Raw genomic sequence first — 21,290 nt, forward strand, 5'->3', positions numbered from 1 at the left:
AGTCACACTGGAGTTATTTGTGTCTAGACAGTTTTCATTAGAAGAAATGTCATTCGAGATCTGAAGTTTATAATCTCATATTTACATTTACACATTTAGCTCTGGCCCAGAATAAATTCATAAAAGGTTTATATGACAAAGGGGGTCACATTCTGTATTATCCCATGACCTCTGTATTTACATCTGTTCAGGTGTTCAGCCACCCATGACTCAGGGAAAGATATATGGATGTCCTCTGGCTTCTCTCACAGTCGAGCCTATGATGCTTTCTGGGCTGTCTAGGTCGACGAGCATTCTTCCATTTTTAGAAGAAGCTTAACCACTGATTGAGCCTGTGTTTGTATTGGGCTCAGAACTGTACGAGCGTACATTCTTCTCTGGTTCCCCCCCCCCTTACTCAGCACAAGCGTGTTAGCACTTCTCCTGGCTGAGCTGCTGCTTATTAGAGAAGTTACATTCAATCTGGGTGTATTATATAGTCCTAAAACAGACTTCGATGTCATGCTGTGTCAAACTCTCTCATGTCTACAGACTGTGTGAAGATTGAGCACAGCAGTAACGGCTCGGTGGGAGGGACGTTGCTGAGGGGCTCTCGTTCGAAGGCGGAGCTACAGGAACTGATGGAGACGCTGCAGCGCAGGAAAAGTTCTCTGGAGGCCAGTCTGAGAGCAGCCGAGTGCAGCCGCAAGTACCTCAGCGTGCCCTCACCTGATGGACCCCAATCCACAAGGACCCTATCCATCCTCAGTAATGCCGAACGTCCTCCGTCTAGAAACTTCTCCTACATGAGCAGCAGCAGTGTGCCTCCATCACCTCGTCAGGGCGATCGCCAGCTGAGCTCTAACGGCTTCGTCCGTCATTCCCACCCTCGCCACCAGTCACAGGACAGCCTGCTCCTCTCCAATGCAACAGAAGGAGGCTCTCTTCACTCCTCTTATGGGGACCCCCTACTTCGTTCTCCCAGGGTCAAAAGTGGAGCAGCCAGTATGCCGTCCAGCCCTCGCATGGGCCGCAGGCCTTATTCTCAGGGCAAGGCTGGAGGAGAATCCCGGCAGAGGAAGTACTCCACCGGCTCCCTCAACAGCCTTGGTTTGCACAGTCGGTCTCTGCCACGGCTTCACAGTGCAGATCCCCCAGCTCTGTCACTTCCATCACGCCACTCAGTGGGTTCCCACAGAGGAGTGGGCTCAGCAGGGGCTCGACGCAGTCTCTCCTCCCTGGAGCAGCCGCCGGATGTGACTGTCCCAGCCAGCATGCCCAGCACTCCCAGGAGGGCCAGCCTGGCCTCTCTGAGCTCTCTGGGTGTAGAGATCGATGGCACAGGTTTAGATCTGAGCTTTGGAGAGAGGAGGTTTTCCTTTGGGAAGGGCGGGCTGGGTCCAGGACAGAGGGTGGGCAGCATCAGCTCTTTGAACGGCAAAGAGGAGCTGAGAGATTACCACCAGCACCAGAGAGATGAGCGCCTCAGGGAGCAGAAAGTGCAGAGATTGGTGAGTTCCTTTTTGTACAACTTTTTTCCTACTTTAACAGCCTGTTTACACCTTGTTTGAAAGTACAATAAGCAAAATATCTAATTATGAATCTCTTCTCTGCAGGAATGCCAGCGTCTAGAGACCATTTTGAACCTGTGCACTGATATCGGTCATGTGGAGAGAGAGCCGGCAGGTTCATCCGTGTCTGACCTGCAGAAGATCAACAAGGAGTTGGAGAAGCTGCAGGTGTCGGATGATGAGTCGGTTTTCTCGGACTCTCCCGGCAGCACGGCTCCCGACGGCTGCTTCGGGGCCAAAACCAGAGATTTCCAGTTCTCTGATGAGCAGCAGGTTACCCAGCGTCAGCAGAGCGTCTACAGAGACGCCAGATCCCACTCACCGGCCGTCAGTCTGAACAGCAGTGCCCCTTCACCCTCCACCAACCATAGAGTCAAAGTAAGTCCTCATCATTGACTGTATAGAAAGATGGCCAAAAACAGAAGTTCAAGACAGGACCTCATGAAGTGACTATTGAAATTCAGCCATTATTTATTCCTGTGGTGATTAATAAAGGAGATCAGTTTTGTCATCATCGGCCGTTTCTTTTTAACATTTAAGTTTTGCAAAGTGATCAGGTCGCATCACCGGGCCTGAGCTGTTTACAGATCTGCTCTCTGTCCACGTTGTGCGCTTCTCTTCCCTGACTTCCTTTCCTTGACTCCTCTCAGTCAGTGTCACATTGAATGAAGAGAGGACCCGGCTGTGTGGAAGTCTAAGGGGTCACACCCCTGCTCTGGAATGCAGTTTATCAGACTGCTGATCGCTTGTTTATCTTTGTTTGTTTATCTATAAACCAGGGTAAATTCTTTCCATTTGCATCTTCCTCTCCACTGAACTCGATTTTACATTCTAGCGGCGAGGTTTTTAGGACGACTTTGTGTGCAACTGTGCAGGGTTAAATAATTGAATGTCTTTCAAAAGATCAAATTGAGAAATAATCCTCCCTCGCCCATTGGCGAATTCTGTCTTTTAAACTGGTTTTGTTGTGATGTAAAGTGGAAACATGTGTTGCATGAAGCTCTTCTGCAGTTCTGAGTCACAATGACTGCACGTCTATGGCATGAGGTTTGCCTTCCTCCGGTTTTTTTTTCATCTCGCGAACACACAAATGTGGTGGATTATTTCTCAATCACAGTTTTTCATTTTTATGCTCTGTCAAGTGTGTGATGTTTGCAATTAGTATATTTCCTGTTTATGTGGATTGTTCAGACACACAAACGGAGAAAATCAGTTTCACAAGACCTCCTCACTGCTTTGACGTAACACAATTTGACCTCAAGAAACATGTTTCGTTTACAAACATAAATATACTAAAACTGTATTGAATACTGTGACTCCAGCTTCCAGCCAGGCTGCCTCCTCCGCTGTCTGAGTCCTAGTGCCGTTATCTTCTTTCCCCTCTCTAGAGCTGTAACAACCTAATGGTGTGTCTGGTTTTAATGAAGAAGTCTTCGTTTTGTTTCAGCACTCAACCATCCAGACTCTTTTCGGAGGTGGGGGGGGGGGGGGGGGGGGCAGGAAATGACTTTATCCCACGGAGAATTAGTGTGCGCATGTGTGTGTGCACATGCACGTCTGTGTGCGGGAGTGTGTCCGTGTCTGTGTGGGTAAAAGTGTATATGCAGGGCAAAGATGTGTTTTTCCAGATGTGTAGAACTTCAGTCTGAGGTAAATGGATGCAAGACCTTGTGGAAAAGAAAATGTAGCAGTGTTTCGACTCAGGATTCCAACCAGTCTTTATGCGAAAGAAAGAATCGTCAAACACTCTCGGAGTTTAAGAAAATGTGATCCTTATTGCGAACCTCCTTTCTGCAGTGTGGCAGTTGTGAAAGAGGTTTACAGGCTCCAAACCCGCTCCATGCATCTCTTGCATTCCTCAGAATCGTGTGCACAGGAAGAAAGAGAGTTCAGAGCCCGCCTGGGAAACTATAAATCCTCGACCTGCCGACCACATGAGCCTCTGAAAAATCCTCTTGGCTTTTTTAAGGACCATGACCTGATACACAGGCTCTATTGGGTATACATATGGATGAGTATGAATGAATGAGGGACGCTGGAAGATGCTGCAAAACGTGGGAGTGCTGTGGCATGACTGGCAGAGACTAGAGTGCAATGATAGAGATTTCCATTACAGCCAGTAGAAAAGAATCCTGTTGTCAGGGATCCAGCTCCTGATGAGACGGAACAGCAGCAGCTGTCGTCTGATTCAAGAAAAACTGATCCAACTGGCTGGCGAATTATTTGAACAACTTACAGTATTTTAGAGAAGGTAAAAAAGTGGATTTTCATGCAATAATAACTATACATTTTCCATTCCTGATGTCGCTGCAGACCTTGGAGAGTGTGCAGCTGAAACAGGAAGTGACGCAAATAGAGGAAGAGAGGATTCAGGTTCTGAACAACATAGAGGAGCTGGAGCAGAAGATCAAGGACCTGGACAACCAGATGGAGGAGTCTGTCCGAGAGGTAAACATCCCCCAACAGCCATAAACACACCTAACATCTGAACAGCCCAAACACAGTGTTTGTTCAAATCTATGGTGAGATGAACTGGTGATTTATTGATAGTTACGAACTGAAGTTAATGAAAGTAAAAGCAGCTTCTATTCACTGGGGAGTTACTGAGGGAGGCAGCCACCAGAAATGCACGAAATGCAAAGAAGGAAACAAATCCAGATGCAGGTTTTCTAATCTGCGCTGATGTTTCCTGCAGATGGAGGTGGAGTGTGCTCTGCTGGAAGGGGAACAGGGGTCGGAGATGTGTCAGCTTCAGAGAGAAAAAGAGCGACTGGACCAGCTGAAGGAGAAGATCCATGGTGTTGAGAAGACAAACCACACAGAGAAGTCAAAGGTAAGAATTTGGGAAATGGTCAAAAAGTACAAGCCACGGAAAAAACGGGACGAGGTGAAAACTCTGAGAAGTCCTCACCCCTTCACTAGTTTCTCCTTCATTAGGAATTCAGCAGGGGGGAGTAGGGAGAAAACCGTGAACATGACGAAAGTGTAGGGTTTCTAGCTGTGAGATAGGCGCACCACAACTACCCCCACCCCCACCCCCCACCCCCCCAGCCTTGGGCCCCCATTCCAGTCCCCACATCATGCCAAATTAAAATGAATACCATGCATTTTTACTTTTACACCGTGACCTTCAGTCCAAGATAATGCAATCACCAACATTCACACACCAAAATACTAAGCAATCACTTTTCTTTTTAGTTTTTGGTGAAAATACATGCTTTTCCATATACAATGTTGTTGTATTATATATTATAAATATTTAAGTTCAATAGTTATGTGAATGAACACCGACATGGTTGGTTTTGTGGAATTACTGTGGTAGCCGTTGAACTTTTAATGAAACTGTCAGACTTACAAAAAACAGCTCAGTTCTGTTTTTCTCACCTGCATGTTTGTTCCTCTTCTTTCTGATGTGTTTCTTTTTGCACCTCCATCATCCTCCCTGACCTTGTTCCTGGATCCCGTTCCTCCTCGTCTCGCGTGTCATTCTGCTCACTAACAGCTTCTGGTTCGGGCCTCGTGTCTCTCAGACCCACATTTGGGAAGGGGCCCAAATAATTACAGTGTGCAAAAAAAAAATATATATATATATATATATATATATATCAGCACATCTGACTCCAATTTGGAAAACCTGAAATCCCCTTACACCTCACATAACTCACATTTCAAAAAGTTTAACAAGTTTAACAAGTTTAACATTCTCCTTAATAAATAATGTAGTTTACATCACTATTGAAGCAGATTTGCAAATGTTTAAATCTTGCATGTATCAGCATTAAATCATGAAAACACTATTTTACATTAATTGATTGCCATATTTAAAGTAGGTTAGTTCCACATATACATTTTAAACAGAATGTGATCATCTAATTATGTACTTTTACTTTGTATTTGATGTATTGTGTGGCTGTGTCTGTGGCAATTCTCAGGACGCTGAGGAGCCGACAAAAAGTTTTGAGGATCTGGAGTTTCAGAAGCTGGAGAGTGAAATCAATCAAGGCGAGGAAAAAGAGAATCGTAGCCAAGAGCTGCTGCGAGAGATCGCCGAGTGTCAGCGTCTTACTTTCACACGCAAGGTACATGGAGTGAGGTTGAGTGTCTGAGGATGGGATGTTGCATGTTGTTCATGCAAGTGCAGTTTCCAAACCCAATTTGGAAAAAGTAGATACATGGCTGTTTGACTGTAGATCTTTAATCTAATTATTGACTCTTTGGGACATGTTGAGTGACACCAGGGTAAGAAAACTGAATTTTTTGGTTTTTGTTTTAGCACAAGTCGGAAGGGAAAGTGAGGATCGTGCAGGCTAACTAAAGTGAAGCACAAACCCACTTTAAAGCCTTTAAAAAATTGATAATCAAGACTTTTTTTCAATTATTATATTGTGATTGTTGTTAAGCTGCAAATTTGTGAGATTTACAGCACAAAGCTTGAAATAATTATCAGAACCCAAGAAACAGCAAGGATGAAGATGCAATACCTAATAGCAAAGGCCTAAAGAGTCCGTTGAGCTCTAGATGGAGGATAATACCACAGGGGAGAGAGAGGGCAGAAATGGTGAATACTTTATGATTCTGTGTAAAGACAATGTAGTTTTTGGAAAAGTAAAATCTCATCAGAGCTGAATTTTCAGCTCCCAATATGAGTATTTACTGAGTCATGCTGCTAGTGCCTCAAAATAAAACCCCTCTGCATAACATACTGTACTTTGTGAGGGTAGCTTGATTGTTTCACCGTGTTTTCTTTTCAAAGGAGCGGCTCATGACCCTGAAGAAACAGTCGTCACAGATCACCTTACAGGCTCAGCAAGAGAGAGAGAACTTCCAGAGAGAGAAAAACACTTTGCTCGTCATGCTGCAGAAGGTAAGAAAAGTCTTCGCCTGTTGAAACGATCAATGTACAATAACAATCATCTGAAGACCATATCCCGACGTCTGCAGGAGAGAGACAAACTGGTTTCTTTGGAAGGAAAGTATGCAGAGTTGTCTGAGGGGCAGAGCTTCGTGAACGTCCCGGTCGCCATCAAAGAGGTAGGAGTCAGTTACAGTTACAATAACACTTCATATATCCACCAGCAGGGAGCTCCTCTCCTCTTTCTCTTTAAATGAAGCTCCTCACAGAGGGGATTATCAAAGTTTGAATGTCTCTGAGGAGAAATCCTGTTGCTTTGATTTTGTGATCGCTGCAGCACTTGCAGTCTCTGAAGGAAAGGAGGAGAAGCAGCAATGGAAACTCTTCCCACCCGAGTGACAGCCTCACTCACAAGAGGGGCCAGCAGCTCCACACTCCTTACGGCCGATCCCTGGGACGCACACTTCCTCCCAAGGTTATTGCTTTTTGCTTTTCTTTTTCCGAAAGTAATCTGAGCAGAAGTTAAACATTCGATTCTGTAGTTTTTCAAATGGGATTCATCTTTCAACAATTCGAAAATCTATTCATATTTGTGTCTTATTTAAAGCCTACACTGTATGTCAGAGGCCTTACACTAAGAATGACACATGTTTTAAAGTTGGATCTTTGCATATTTTAATAAAACCTTTTTCAAATTTATAAAGATTAAAAAACGTTTTAAAGTAACATCGCTCATTGGGAGCCTGGACATGAGAAGAGGGGATTTCATGGTCCTCGTTATTTGCATCCAGAAATATTTGAAGGTTGTGTCCCCAGAGGATGATCCACCCAAACTCTCCTCAGTTATTCTTGTAAACACCCATACAGCTCATGACATGACGTACTTTGAGAGACGTTTGCAGTTGTGTGATTGTTGCAGAGCCTGCTTCTGAGCGCCATGTGTTCCTCCTCCAGGTTCACCAGCCTCTGGCCCAGAGCTCCAGCTGCAGCAGCGTGATCTCTCCAGGCTTCACCTTCTCCACCCGGGACATGATCACTCGCCGCCTGCCCAAGAGTGAGTCAGAGCACCAGACAAATCTCGTCTGTATCAAATCTTTACAGCGTGATCTGCTTCAAGCCTCAGGCTATATGCATGCATCACAGGAAATACTGTGGTGATGCAATGATCTGGAGAACAGCACAGAGTAAGGGGCGATTAGTCTGAATCTAAAACGGAGTCATGGACTCTTTAACAGAAGTTCGGCAAATTACTTGTTTGTGCAGCATGCTCCAAAAAGATAACTTGTGCAAAACATCTTTCTTTGAAATAATAAATATAGTCAAAATATTCCTTTATTTCTATTGAAAGGTTTGATACGTTTTAAGTCTTCAAAAATTATCGGATCAGAAGTGATCAGAATCAGATAGTATTTATTGCCAAGTAGGTTTACACCTACAAGGAATTTGCTCTGGTTATTGGTGCATACAATGAACATTTTATACATTTTATATGAATATTTATACAAAGTAACATTTATTTAGACATAAACATATTTAAATAAAATATATATAATGGATAAAAGTTATAAAAAGTGAAGTAAGAAGTGAAATGCAAGATGCAAGACAGTGAACAGTGTCTTGTCAGATTGTCACTTGGCATCGTCCACACATGCACCAGCATTTTGATAAATACTGTGATTGAGGAAAACATGTGTAGAACATCCCACAGGGTGCTCTCTGGTGCAGGGTGATACTTCTGATGCAAAATATAATTAAACCCAGACACTTGTGATGTGGAAAAGTCAAATAACCTATTAGTGTGGCTAATACATGGCAAAGAACAGAATGTCTCTGAGAACAGTTAATACCTCCGCTAAGGCCTCTTAAATTCAATCAAGCTGCCACCAATTTCCAACAGTCATAGATATCAATTACCTAAATATGCATTTTTTTCTTCTTTTTTCATCAATATCCATGAATTATGGGAAATCTGTGAAATTGTATAAAAACGCCCTGTCTCACTATGTTAAAGAAAGTTTAAAAAAAAGTTCTCAATCTGCCCCATGATCCGGATCCGTCCCAACGTTTTATGGGTTCTTATCTTACCCATACCGCATACTTAACTTTTCATGGAAGTTTGTTCATTTGTTTTTGTGTAATCTTCCTTATGGACAAACCAGCAGACATGAAAACCAACCTCCTTGCACCTTTATGTTGCAGCACACTAGTCTTCATTGGGGTGAAGAAAAGGTTTTTTAGTCTTCCAAATTGAGGCATATTTTTTAGTCTTTCACATCAAGGGTGCCTTGGTTTATTTCTTTTTTATTTAGCTTTTTTAATTTGGATGGAACAGTTTTAATAACACAGTTAAAATTGAGAAACTACTTAAATTCTGTCTTTCTGTAACCTGCTCGGTTTACTTCATGTTTACAATAAAATGTCTTTGTCTTTATCCAGCCTGCTGCATCACTTTTACTTGCCCTGGTTCCTGCAGACTGATCATAATAATGAAATTATAGTGAAAGACGTCATCTCGCTTGGCCAGCTAGTTAATGAGCCGCAGCTCTGTTGCTGTGATTTAATACACAGGTCATGCACGCCGAGGGTATTTCCACTTTGTGGCAGTAATATTTTTCTTCTGACAGCAGGCAACAGCCACGCACACATGAATGAGGACAGACAGAAGAGAAGTGATTTTTGCAGTAGGATGATGTGTGAGCCCAGCGTGTTCCTGGACTCCTTCACTTACCCCGACCACAGCCAGGCCTCTGATACGGTCAGCGTGGACAGCTCCGACAGCATGGAGACCAGCTTCTCTGCCTGCTCCCCGGACAACATCTCCAGGTTAGAGGCGACGAGCCACAGTGACGCACAGAGGACATTTTATGTGGACGAAGCAAAATTGTGCGAATCAGATAAGGAAGAGTTGAACTTTCACAAAAGAAGTCAGTCTAAAGGAGCAAGAGAAGTTTAGTTAACAAGATTATAAGAAAACTAATTGGTGGATTAGCAGGAAACTATGTGGAAGGGATGGGGAAATCCCGGATTGGTGCAATTTAGTGCACCTTGATTGGGTTAAAGGGAACTGTTGGGCCTTGGTGGTTGCGCTCCACCTAGTGCCACATTCTGGTATCAATTTAGTTTTTTTGCACGATCTCATGTTTGTTTTTACAATGATTTTTGACACCCACTCTACATTTGTATTAGCTCATGATATACTGCTGGTTTCAGAAATCTTTGCTGTGTTTTACAATCTGTATTTTCCATTTCCTGTCAGTGCGAGCACCAACAACATGGCCAAGCTTGAGGAGATGGAGCGTTTGCTGCGAGAGGCCCAGTGTGAGAAGCTGAGACTCCTCGAGCATCGGGTAATCTGTCAAAACAACCCAAACTTCCTGTATATAGATATATTTATATATGTAGATATGATTGTTTGTTTGAATATGGACCTAATGAACTCTTATGTGGCATGGGCAGGAGCGAGAGATGGAGATGCGCCGACAGGCTCTGGACGAGGAGCGACGGAGGAGGGAGGATCTGGAGAAGCGACTGCAGGAGGAGACGAACAGGAGACAGAAACTTGTGGAGAGAGAAGTGAAGTACAGAGAGAAACAACGATCACAGGTATTCAGAAGACATTCAGATCTGGATAGGTTTCATAGTGCACAATGTTTACATGTGTGATCTGATTTCCCTGCTTGTTCCCACAGTCCCGGTTGACGCGCTACCTCCCTGTGCGGAAAGACGACTTTGATCTTCACGGCCACATCGAGGCAGCGGGACACAACCCGGACGCCTGCTTCCATCTGGCCATCACTGATAAAACCTGTCGAGGCTTCCTGGTCAAAATGGGCGGCAAGATAAAGACCTGGAAGAAACGCTGGTTTGTCTTCGACCAGAATCGCAGGACTCTCACCTACTATGCAGGTGAGCATCTCCTGCTTTCAACCACATGCTTAAGCCTGGATTCTTTGATCTCATATGAACTGTGTTTATATTCTCCGCTGCAGACAAACATGAGACCAAGATGAAAGGTGTCATTTACTTCCAAGCCATAGAAGAGGTGTACTACGACCATTTAAAGAATGCACACAAGGTAAGTCAGTTTATGTGCATGTGTGTGTGCATGTCAGATTTTTTTTAATGTGTGGCATCGTCCACACATGCACCAATTTACTTGAAAACCGTTGACGTCTGCGTGTCTTCTGCTTTTCTCCCACCCCCACATACGTCACCTCGTCCCTCTCCATCATTTCCCTTATTCTTTTCCTCAAAATTACATTCACGTCCACATCCAAGAGCCCCAACCCCTCGCTGACGTTCAGCGTGAAGACCCACGATCGGGTGTACTACATGGTGGCTCCGTCCCCCGAGGCCATGCGTATCTGGATGGATGTTATTGTCACAGGTGCTGAAGGACATATGCATTTCATGGTGTAACCGATACCAACAGATCAGGGGCCGCGCCGCTTAATTCCTTTGGTAAACATTGTGTCAGACGAGAAGAGGCTCGGGTCTCCGCTCACATCGACATCGAAGGAAACACGGACCAAAGAAATCAAATCGAAGGAACCTCTGTTTACGACTCATGCTCAGATGCACACTTTATAATGTAATCATATGTAACAAATGAAAAAAAGTTGTAATACCGGTTTAATAATTAAGCTACGTAGTTATTTTTTTAATTGTTCTTGTACCGTGAGTGGCTGAGGCAGCACTAAATCTTCTATCTTTCTCCGTCCTTACACAACGTCTCTGCACGTCTCTTTAGCTTATTTTCTAATCAAATCTTTATCAGGGAAACTTTTAAAAGGTCGTAAACTCAACATCTGCTTCTCCTTCAAACTGCGTTGCACACTGATGCTGCTTCTCGGTAACAGATGCATGTCTGTAAAACAGCTTTCGAGAAACTGTAGCCTTCTCCGATTTTGCTTATACCATATTTTTTCGGACCAAAGTTCATGTTGCAGGTCCAACTCTGTTTCTTCAACTTCCTTTTATTTTCTTTCTATTCCCTGTTGGACTTTACCTTCTCAGTATTAATATATATCTAAATCAGACTGAAATGAATGTCTTTGAAAATCAGTGTTAACATCATACGACGGAGTATTAGGGCCACTTCAAGGGAAACAAATCTTGAGATTTCTAGAATAAAGTCATAATTTTAGGCTGCGTGTCACGTTAGAGCGGGAATATCAGAAGATCAGCCTTTCGACTGCATTACCATGAGGAATTTGGAGCAGTTAACTTAATAAACAAAATATCAAATCTTTTGGCTCATCAGCTCCACATTAGCATAAGTATCAGGACTTATTCTGACCATACGAACCTGGAGGTAATTGCCTCTTTTGCGGAGGAGGAAATGTTTGGTGCTGGTTTACTCGAAGGTTATCGATGGCTTCATCTGCAGGATATTCAGAGACATTTCTTAGTTTCTCAGGAAACAGTAAGATTGGTTATCAAAGATTGGCAAAGGGTCGTTTTTCTAATTATATAACAACTTTAATTCTACTTATATTACATCTTCCTTCCTGTTATCTTAAAATATTGTTCTCGGAATTATTTTTCTTCAGTATGGTCCTAATACTCTGTTGTAACATCACATCTCCCTTCTCCCAGATGGGATATCACCTCCTCTGTGTTTTTTGTATTTCTATATTGTGACCAATATTCAAATGTAATTACCGAGGGTATTATTTCTTATTTTAACCTCAAGCATTTTGATTGCTGCGGCCGGACTGCAAACATAAGCTGGTCTTGTCTGCCTCTTTAAAGCAGAGCTGAATGTTTGCCATTAGCAATACCTAAAGACTAGATAGCTACACGTCTATGCATCACTTTGATTCCAGCGAGCTTTAGGGCACTTTTTTACATTTTATAATTATGCTTTATTATTAAATGCTGGCAAATGTTCTACTCATGGCAGTAGAGAGTTTTCCCACATGACAATGGTACTGTTTAATATTTAAAACCATGCAACTAGCTCCCTCTGTCTGCAGGAAAGCAGAATGGAAAAAGAATGAGGCCATGTTTGCGCAGCAGTGATGCTGAATTGACTGCATCACCAGCATGTGTTTCACATTTCATTCACCATGTTTTTTCACCAGCAGAGGTCCTCTGTGCAGAGTGGTTGCACCGGGATGACGTAATGCTCAGGCTGGTTGGTTCACACCTAAATAAATGAGCAGTTACTGAGAAAATAGAGCCTCAGTCATCCATATTTTCGAACCTTTATACATCAGATCTGTGCATTTATTAGCACATGCACATCAAATCAAGTGGGAGATTTGCTTTTTGAAAGCAAAACCTCGTTCAAATATGAAATTATATTTTTCAAATTTGTATATAGAATCCACACATTTGACCAGATTTTTTGTTGTGATTTGCAACAGTGTGACTGAATCTGAAACTGAGGGATCACCAGAGTGACCAGCTTTTGGTTCACAGACGTCAGGGCTCGCTGCTCCTCTCGTGCAGCCTCAGTGTCGGTTCCCTCCGTCCTGCAGAGTGCACGTCAGGCTGCTGAGCCCACTGTGTTGCAGATGAGTCGCTGCCTCTGCCAGAAGCATCTCTGTGAACACGCGTGTCTCCCGGGTAAACATCGCACCCCCAAACTGTCAGCCACCGTATGACACACAAGCCTTAAAACCAATGACTCACATTTAATATTTTTATATTTTGTATTTTGTGCAGCTTTGATTTCGGGACACTGTGCCACTGGTTTTTATACTCGACCTGTGTCATGAATAAATCATTTGAATTATGAATTGTATCTCTGAGATGTCATGGTCACTTGTTTGGTATTTTGAATGTGAACATTATGTTTCACACGGCTGTAAAAACCTAATGGGGTTAAACAGTGAGGGATGAGTGAGCTCAATTCTCACTGTAGCACAAAAAATGCTCTGTATAAATTTCAAAATATTAGAATTGTGTGTTACAGTGATATTGGGAACCATTATCTGCACTGTTGTCACCACGGGGATCCATGGCCTTATTACAGTGGCGACACAGTGCCCCTGTCGTGCAGTATAACTGGACTATTTCATGAAACCTATTGATGTAGTTTATAAGAGTCAATACCAGCATTACTGGGACCTGCTCTCAGTATATCTAAACACAATCTGCAACTCGCAGAAACGCTAATCAATATTCTCTTTGAATGTGATGCTATCGACTGTGGGTGAGGCCTATTTTTAAAACAATCACGAGGTGTAAATCTCCACATCAGCCATATTTTCAGAGCTCTTTGAGCATATTATCTCTTTTTAGCCCTCATATCTCTCAGTAATAATAATATTAGTAATAATAATATTATTGCCACTGCAGAAATGATCCAACACAGTCCAGCACTGCATGTACATTTAAATGAGGAACATGTTCTAGAATACTTTATCGTGTAGAAAAAACATTTACAACCAGTAGAGCGAATACCTCAGTCGAGGCCTAAACGTTCCTCTTACGAAACCACATTTAAATTCTCTCAGTCTGGATTTTATTTGAATCTGCACCAAATTGCACACACTCATTAAAATTAGGTCCCCAAACAGGCCTAATTTTTTTTCATCAAGATCAGTGAATTATTCTCTGAGCAATAAGTCACCTGTTCTATATTTAATGTAGCCTGAGATAATTGCATCAACAACAATTTGTCATTTTTGAGAAGTTGAAATGTTTCCACGTGAAAAATGACCTGGATCTGTTAAGTTATTAGTTCAGGTTGAGTTCAGGCGGCTGTGGCCCCGAAGGATGGAGCGGGTCATCCTCTTACCAGGAGATAGGCGGTTGGATCCCAGTCTTCTCCCGTTCTGCCCTTCGGCAAGATACTGACCCTTAATTGCCACTGACAGCTGTGCTACTTTTATAAAGGAAGTGCTGCACGTAGAGGCACTGTATGAATATGAATGTATGGATGAATGGGTGAAAACTGTACTGTAAAACGCATTGAGTGGTCATCAAGACCAGAAAACTCTATATACATACAGACCATTTATCAGTCAGTTTTCTGTCAAGCAACTCATAAATAAACTAAACCGTCTTATTGTTTCTGCTGCACTTGTACATTTATATTGTTCAGTAGTTAAAAGAACAATATCACCATTTTAAATTTAGTATAAAGTAGAAGGAAATGGAAAAAAAAATTACAACTGCCTCAAAAACTTATGTTTGTACAGAGCTTGAAAACCTTTGCTTCAATACATTGCTGGTCAATGCAAATACAAATATTGAAACACAATATAGAAAACATAATAACATGCTAAATATGTCTCAAAATTACAGTGAATCATAATGAGGATACATGAAAATGTTGCAACTCAGTGATTCACTTTAAAACTGTGTGTGAACTGATGACTGGGTGTCTTATTAGCATGTATATCGTGCTTGTGCTCATTAGTGCACTCATGCTCCTAAACTCCTCCTCCACAAACTGGCAGCTTTCGATTGGTTGACCTAGTGGGGTTGGCATGGAAACACTAGAATGAAGCATGCTAAATTAGGTTCTAAAGAGGCACATCGTCTCTCCAGAGGCTGAAGCAGACATAAACACGCACAGATCACAGAAAACTGGGGTGGCCTCAGTGCATTATGGGTGCTGTGAAAACCATAATGTGTAACTATGTTTAGGAGCGAGTGGCCTCTTCTTCAAGACAGAGCCACTGTGTTTGCAGAGAAACACACAAACAACCTCTAAACAGACTGAGACTGCTTATGCAATATAACTCTGAAGTTTAATCCCACATGTTCCCTGGTTAGACTTCACTTAAGGCTGTTGTCACTATCACTTACAAGCATGAAAGCCACATTGCTGGGAAAATCATGTGAATGTGAACGTGGACAAAAGGCAGCATTCACTGATTGTGCTGGTTTCATTTCCCTTTTTAAAACTGCAGGAATCCTTCGTAGCGATAGTTTCCTGTAAAAAGGGCATACTGTAATTTATCACTCAATGCGAGGCCCCATAAGCAGCCTGATCTCTGCCCTAACAGGCGTGATTATAAATCTGCATGCTCTTTGGGCCACTTTTTCACCCCGAATCACAGGTGTTACCAAAAGGCAACCATGTGTTGCTGTTGTCGCAGCCTGGGGGTCAAACTGTTCTTTTCTGAGGGAGATGGTTTGGCCTCCTGCAGTCTTTATCAGCACCTGATGTGGTCAAATCCTCGTGTTTCTCTCTGGTAAATGATGGTCTTCTCTTCACAGCTCACAGCCTCTGGCTTCAAGTATAGAGAGGTCTTTATGTGTCACCTCCGCAGTGCTTTTACTTTTTTGTAAAGAGAATAAAAATCACCTTTTGTCCTTAACTTCTTCCCAGACTCTTCTAACCCCATGACTGAGACCAGCTTCCTCTCCTTAATCTGAGGTTCTCAGCTCCCCCCTAGTAGCTATTAGTGTTGCTTTTAATTGTTTTCTACTTGCTCTGTGTTTTCGCAACATCATCGACAGTCTCTAAGGCTCACATTTTGTCTGCAATGTTATCGAGCTTCATCTAAATGTCCAAATCAAACGATCCACTCAGTCCGAGGGGAATTATTCATCACATGCGATGGGTGCGTGTCACACTAAGAATAGCAATGACACACATTCCCTGACCATTTTCCTGATAATAAGGTATGCATGTTAAGCGTTTTCCCTCGCAGCTGATTGGCGCTCTGCTGACATTCATGTGCTCTCTTTTCAGGTCAGTGAGCTTGGAGTGCGAATTATGCCATAGTGATGTTCCTATGAGGGCACTCTGAGCCCAGGCTGTAGTAAGATGCTGAGCCTCACTGGGAATCTGTCTGCGGAAATATAAACTGTTTGTCATTTACGAACAGAGTGATGTAACTTCCCAGTAAATAGTTTTCTATCACATCTCTTATCTGTCCGCAAACCTGCACGTTGTTAAAATACAGGATATAATTCACAATTTAAACAGATCTCATCTCGCGAAGTACTCGTATTGTTTTATTGATTAAATAGGAAACAGAACAACATAGATGAGACTGTACACACAGATATTGTTCTCATCTTATAGTATAAGCTGGATAAGGATATGGATGTGTCAGTTTACGAGCTGGAGATCTCATCCCAGCATCCTGTCTGTCTCTTTCAGCAGTGCCATTCATAATGGCTCCTGTCCGTTATGCTGGGAGTTATTTCCGCCTCTCCTCCCTCCAACCAAAGTCTCTCCCATAGTTCACAGTGAGATCTGATCCAAGTTACATATCGGCAGGCTGACACAAAAGCGCTGTACATTTCGACATCTTGTGCAAAAAAGAATGGCATGTTTTCTGCTACATAACATCCAGGGGTAGGTGTGGAATGTAAATTTGGTCGCTGCATTTATTTATAGAGCTCCTGCTGTTCTTCCCCTGACATAAATAAAAGCTAAAGGATCTGGTTGTTATCAAAGAGATTTGCTGGAAAGAAAAGACAAAAAACATTTGACAGTTCCTTCAAAAAGTGGGAGTAACAAAAGTTAAAAGTACTGTAGAAAAGACTGGACAAATTCTGAGAGTCTGTAGGAAAAGCACCCATAGGAAAGGCACTCGCCCATGTGATGTGTGTGTGACTGTTCCCAGAAGATCTTTTATCTTGCTTATCCTTATTTGCCGATGCTGCTGCGTGTCCAGGTGTGACCCTGAACCTTTCCTGAGTGCATGTCCATTTGGCTCAGAACCAATGAGCCAGGCTTGCTGCCTGAGCTCCCTGTGGTGATGTTTTGTGCTTGAGTGCTGTCCGCTTCCTTAATTATGTTACTGCTGCTTTCGATGTTGTGAAGCAAAGAGATGGCAAGCCAAGAATAACAGTATAGAAAAATTAAATAAAAAAAAGGGTGGTCATGTAGTTTGAATGGAAAAACATTGAAGTCAAAGCCTTAATCTGTATCCTTGCTTGGTTCAGTCCATTGTTTATCTTCTTGTCTGGGTGCTGCCTCCTGCAGCTGCAGGTTTATTGCCAACCCTGCGGACAGGAACCTTGGACGTGGGTATCTTGGAACGAGGGGGTTCTTTAGCTACAGGGATTTGGGAGGCAGTTGCACCGTGCTTCACAGGGATCTTTGAGTCACGTTGTACACTGGGGAGAACTTTTGGCTGAGGAGGCTGCTGATTCTCCTCCAGGGTGTGTTTTATTATGCTTCTCGCTGCGTCATGTGAGTTGAAATGGGGTGTCTCATATTCTGGAGTAGGTGGGTCTCTGCTTGCTTCATCATCAAAATGTTGGCTTTCCCGCACAGGTAGCTTGCCTGCTCTGCCCCCTCCAACTACGGGTATTTTGCTGAGCACTGATGCCTTCACTTGTGGGCTCTTCTTATCTCTGGAGGGGCCTTGGAGGTTTGTTCTAGACTCACTATGCAGTTCTTCTGTTTTGGACGGCCTGGTCTGGGCCCCCAGGATACCTGTGCTACTTGGATTAACCAGTTGGCAATCTGGTGATACCTGTCCACTTCCTGTCATCTTAGCAGAGCTTGGGGCTTCACTCTGCCAAGGCGCAGGGCCAGAGGGAAGAGGACTAACAGGGGAAGGAGCAGGAAAGGCTTTCGATTGAAAGGTCTGACCAGGGAAAGGAGGGTCTTTAGATATAGAAACAGGGATCTGAGCAGGCAAAGGAAGGGGTTTAGATACATTTAAAGGTATCTGAGTGGGAGGGTCTTTAGATACAGAAAATGGGATCTGAGCAGGAGGGTCTTTAAATAAAGAAACTGGGATCTGAGCAGGAGGGTTTTTAGTTACAGAAACTGGGATCTGAGCAGGAGAGTCTTTTGTCACAGAAACTGGGATCTGAGCAGGAGGGTCTTTGAATAAAGAAACTGGGATCTGAGCAGGAGGGTCTTTGAACACAGACACTGGGATCTGAGCAGGAGGGTCTTTGAACACAGAAACTGGGATCTGATCAGGAGGGTATTTTGAAACATTAACTGGGATTTGAGCAGGAGGGTCTTTTGATACAGTAATTAGGATCCGAGCAGGAGCAGGGAGCTCTTTAGACAAAGAAGTCGGAATTTGAGCAGGTGCAGGAGGAACTTTAGAGATCTGATCCAGAATAGGAGGTGTTGGGGATGCTGTGCAAACAACAGCATGAGTGGAAGGGGCTGGAGTTGGTTTGGGAGCAGGGGGCTCACTATCTAGAGAGAGCGGTGCAGGAGTGGGTTTAGATGTGGGAGGAATGTTATCTAAAGAATTTGATGATGGAGTTGGGACAGAAGCAGGGCTAGGTTGAGTTATAAAACTCGGGACATAAGGAGGACAATAATCTTGAAGAGTAACAAGGGAGGGAGGGGTCTTAGTTAGGTCCATTGGGCTGGAGGTGATTGTAGGCTTAGAACTGGCCATAGACACTAAGCCTGAGGTTGTAGTTGACGTAGGAATCGTTGTTATCTTGTAGGGGATAACTGGTGGAGGAAAGGGGGGTTTGGATGTAACAGTACAGGTTGCTGATACTGCTACTGGGGCTTTAGCTTCCCCTGCAGAGGAACTTAGAAGGGAAGGTTTGTAGGAAGTAGAAGTTTGCCAATTCAGACCACTAGCTGAATCTACTTTAGCAGGTGGAGGTTGGGTGAAAGCAACAGGGGTGGGAGGGCTATGCTTTACTGGTGGAGGTTTAGCTGATAAGAGCGGCGGAGTTGCTACATGAGTGGGTTTACTTACTGAATCGGTTGCAGAAGGTGCTGCAAGTTCTGAAGCCAATTTGCTAGCCGTCGAGGTAAGGTTTGGACTAGCTGAGGGAGCTTTGACTACAGTAGCTGGGGTGCTCAGAGGAGCTCTGGTTGTAGCAGTGGTGGAGCTCTGTGTGGATTTAATTGTTATTGAAGAGGAAGACATCAATGGACCTGAAAGACTTGTAAACGTGACAGGAGTCTTTGAAAGTTCTGTTGCGGTGGGTGTAGGAGTTGATTTAATCGTTACGCTGGAGACAGCAGTAGAATCTGAGCTCAGTTTGACTGAGGGAGTTGTCAAAGTGGAAGATTTGGTCAATGTTGTGATGATTGTGCTCGGCTTGGCAATGGGTGAGGAGGATGGAGCTGTCTTTGTCAGAGGAGAGAAGGATTGGCTGGATGCTGCTGTGGGGAAGGAGGGTTTTACCGTAGGAGCTGTGCTGACCAAGGTAGAAGTCACCGGAGAAGAGATGGTGGGTTTGGAGAAGAAAGATGCAGATGATGGCGTGACTTCCCTCTCCGCTGCACTGATGGCATTGCTGGCTTTCCCCCACTCTGCCTCCACATCAGCCATGAAGTCACCACCCCCTGAGATAGAGTCAAAGGTCAGGAGAGAGGAGATGTCGGCCAGCAAGGAGCTCAGGCTGCTTTCACCGGGTACCATGGGTGGTTGAGGGACAAGTTCATCAGCTCTATTCAGATTCCCTGATGTCAGCTGGGGGGTTATGGTCTCTGACGGGGACGGGACTTCCCTGCCCGGTGTTGTCACGCTCGTGAGGGGCTCGGAGCTCTCGCTCTCGGGGCTGTCCAGAGATCGAGGTTGGAACTTGGGGGTGAGGGTGAGGTCCTCCTTGATGATTTCCACGCTGTTGGCCCGGGACAACATGAGAAGTGGACTCGGAGGGGCATCCTCCTGTTCCTCTTTATCTTTTGAGCGGAACTTAACAGTGCCAAAGAGACCCTTCAGCCCACGACGTTGCCGACCCACCGGCTGGGACACCGTTTGGACCCGCCGGTCCCCCATTCCTCTCCGGCCACCCCTCAGCAACGACAGAAAGCTGAGGGACTTGGCCGAGCTCATGGAAGAAATGGAGGCGCGAGCAGCTGCTGCAGCCATAACGCCATCTTCACCAAGTGGCTCCTCTTCTGCTTGCTCCTTTTCTCCTTGACTCACCTCCTGTCTTTTTTCCTTGTCTGACTCTGGCTCCATATCTGGTGCACCGGTGTCTGATAATCCATCTATGGTTTTGCCCTTGTTAACAGGTGACTTGTTGTTTCCATCCCCTTTGCTTCGAATAGAAAAGATGTTACCTGGCTTGCGTTTGCCAAACAGCTTGAATCCTTTTCTGATTTTTCCACTCGGCTGGGATTCACCAGGCGGGGGGTCCATGTTTTCCGTTTGTACATCCATCTTCTCTCTGCCTCCCCCCCCCCTCTCTGTATCCTCCAGTCACTAGCTGCGGTTTTTATTCCCCAGCCAGGGAAGAGGGCATTTATTTCCTTCGTCCGTAGCCTCGCTTAATCTCGGCTGCTTGTGTGTTTCTTTATCGGTTGTCTGTCTCCCTCTCTCCGTCTATCTTTCCCATCCAGCCCTTTCTCCTCTATTTCTCCCTGGAAAGCCCCTCCCCTTTGCCTCGTTTTGCTGGTCTGGCTGCTCTCCCCGGTTGCCATAGCAACTGAGGAGCTAAGCAGCTTTCGTCAGCAATGCAGAGCCAGGGGCTGTCATCAACCCACCGCTTTCCCTGCCTCTCTCTCTTTCCTCCCCTGTGTCTGATGACTCTGTTTACATAAACAGCAAAGACAAATACTCCATTAATATGGCCAAATTTTGAGTTCCAAATGATCTGGCTTTATATAAACATCTCATCCAGATTAATGCAGTGTATGTCTATATGCAGCATATTAATCTGTTAGTGGAACAGATTCAATTTTTTTCCCAAATGGTGTTATTTTCACATTGACTTTGTCACCTCAACCTACAATAACCCGTGCCAGTCTGGTAAAAAAAAAAACATAAACCTACAGTTCTATAAATAGTTATTATCATAAAGTGTCACTAGCGTGTTAACCTACATCTTCATCTTCATATTCCTCTTTCAATCTGTTAGGTTACTATAAGTGTTTTACTTAACAAAAATAAACATTTTAAATGCAATTCAGAGAAAATGTTTTAAAAAAAACACAATGCTTCCTGTGAAGGAAAACGCTGCTGTTTCTATAATAAAATCAAGATGTTGTTTGAGGCTGTTTCACCTTTTGAACATCTTCGCGG

General features: G+C 43.9%; 2 protein-coding genes across 4 annotated transcripts in view; one reads left to right on the forward strand and one right to left on the reverse strand.

Annotated features, from left to right (window-relative positions):
- The window catches only part of phldb2a (pleckstrin homology-like domain, family B, member 2a), a 16,265-nt gene extending 3,112 nt beyond the window's left edge, over positions 1-13,153 (forward strand). Inside the window, exons 3-17 of one of the 3 annotated variants that reach the window (XM_053440860.1) lie at positions 532-1,490; positions 1,596-1,928; positions 3,864-3,998; positions 4,246-4,383; positions 5,483-5,629; positions 6,304-6,414; positions 6,492-6,581; positions 6,740-6,877; positions 7,357-7,456; positions 9,027-9,225; positions 9,659-9,749; positions 9,859-10,005; positions 10,092-10,308; positions 10,392-10,477; positions 10,681-13,153. In XM_053440860.1, the coding sequence (XP_053296835.1) occupies positions 532-1,490; positions 1,596-1,928; positions 3,864-3,998; positions 4,246-4,383; positions 5,483-5,629; positions 6,304-6,414; positions 6,492-6,581; positions 6,740-6,877; positions 7,357-7,456; positions 9,027-9,225; positions 9,659-9,749; positions 9,859-10,005; positions 10,092-10,308; positions 10,392-10,477; positions 10,681-10,821 (3,032 nt within the window). In that variant the 3' untranslated portion in view covers positions 10,822-13,153. The remainder of the gene's footprint in view (positions 1-531; positions 1,491-1,595; positions 1,929-3,863; positions 3,999-4,245; positions 4,384-5,482; positions 5,630-6,303; positions 6,415-6,491; positions 6,582-6,739; positions 6,878-7,356; positions 7,457-9,026; positions 9,226-9,658; positions 9,750-9,858; positions 10,006-10,091; positions 10,309-10,391; positions 10,478-10,680) is intronic. The other 2 variants (XM_053440862.1, XM_053440861.1) reach the window with 2 other exon arrangements.
- Positions 13,154-16,324: 3,171 nt separating this feature from the next.
- Positions 16,325-20,609, reverse strand: si:ch211-244c8.4 (uncharacterized). The gene has a single exon (XM_053442078.1). It carries the CDS (start codon positions 20,427-20,429, stop codon positions 17,274-17,276), a length of 3,156 nt encoding a protein of 1,051 aa, XP_053298053.1. The 5' UTR covers positions 20,430-20,609; the 3' UTR covers positions 16,325-17,273.
- Between the last annotated feature and the right edge of the window lie 681 nt (positions 20,610-21,290).

The sequence above is a fragment of the Pleuronectes platessa genome, chromosome 15 (genome assembly GCF_947347685.1).
Source record: "Pleuronectes platessa chromosome 15, fPlePla1.1, whole genome shotgun sequence".
In the NCBI taxonomy this organism is placed as follows: domain Eukaryota; kingdom Metazoa; phylum Chordata; class Actinopteri; order Pleuronectiformes; family Pleuronectidae; genus Pleuronectes; species Pleuronectes platessa.

Excerpts from the sequence above, each read along its gene's own strand:
- si:ch211-244c8.4 (XM_053442078.1), bottom strand. The coding sequence starts at position 20,429 with ATGGATGTACAAACGGAAAACATGGACCCCCCGCCTGGTGAATCCCAG.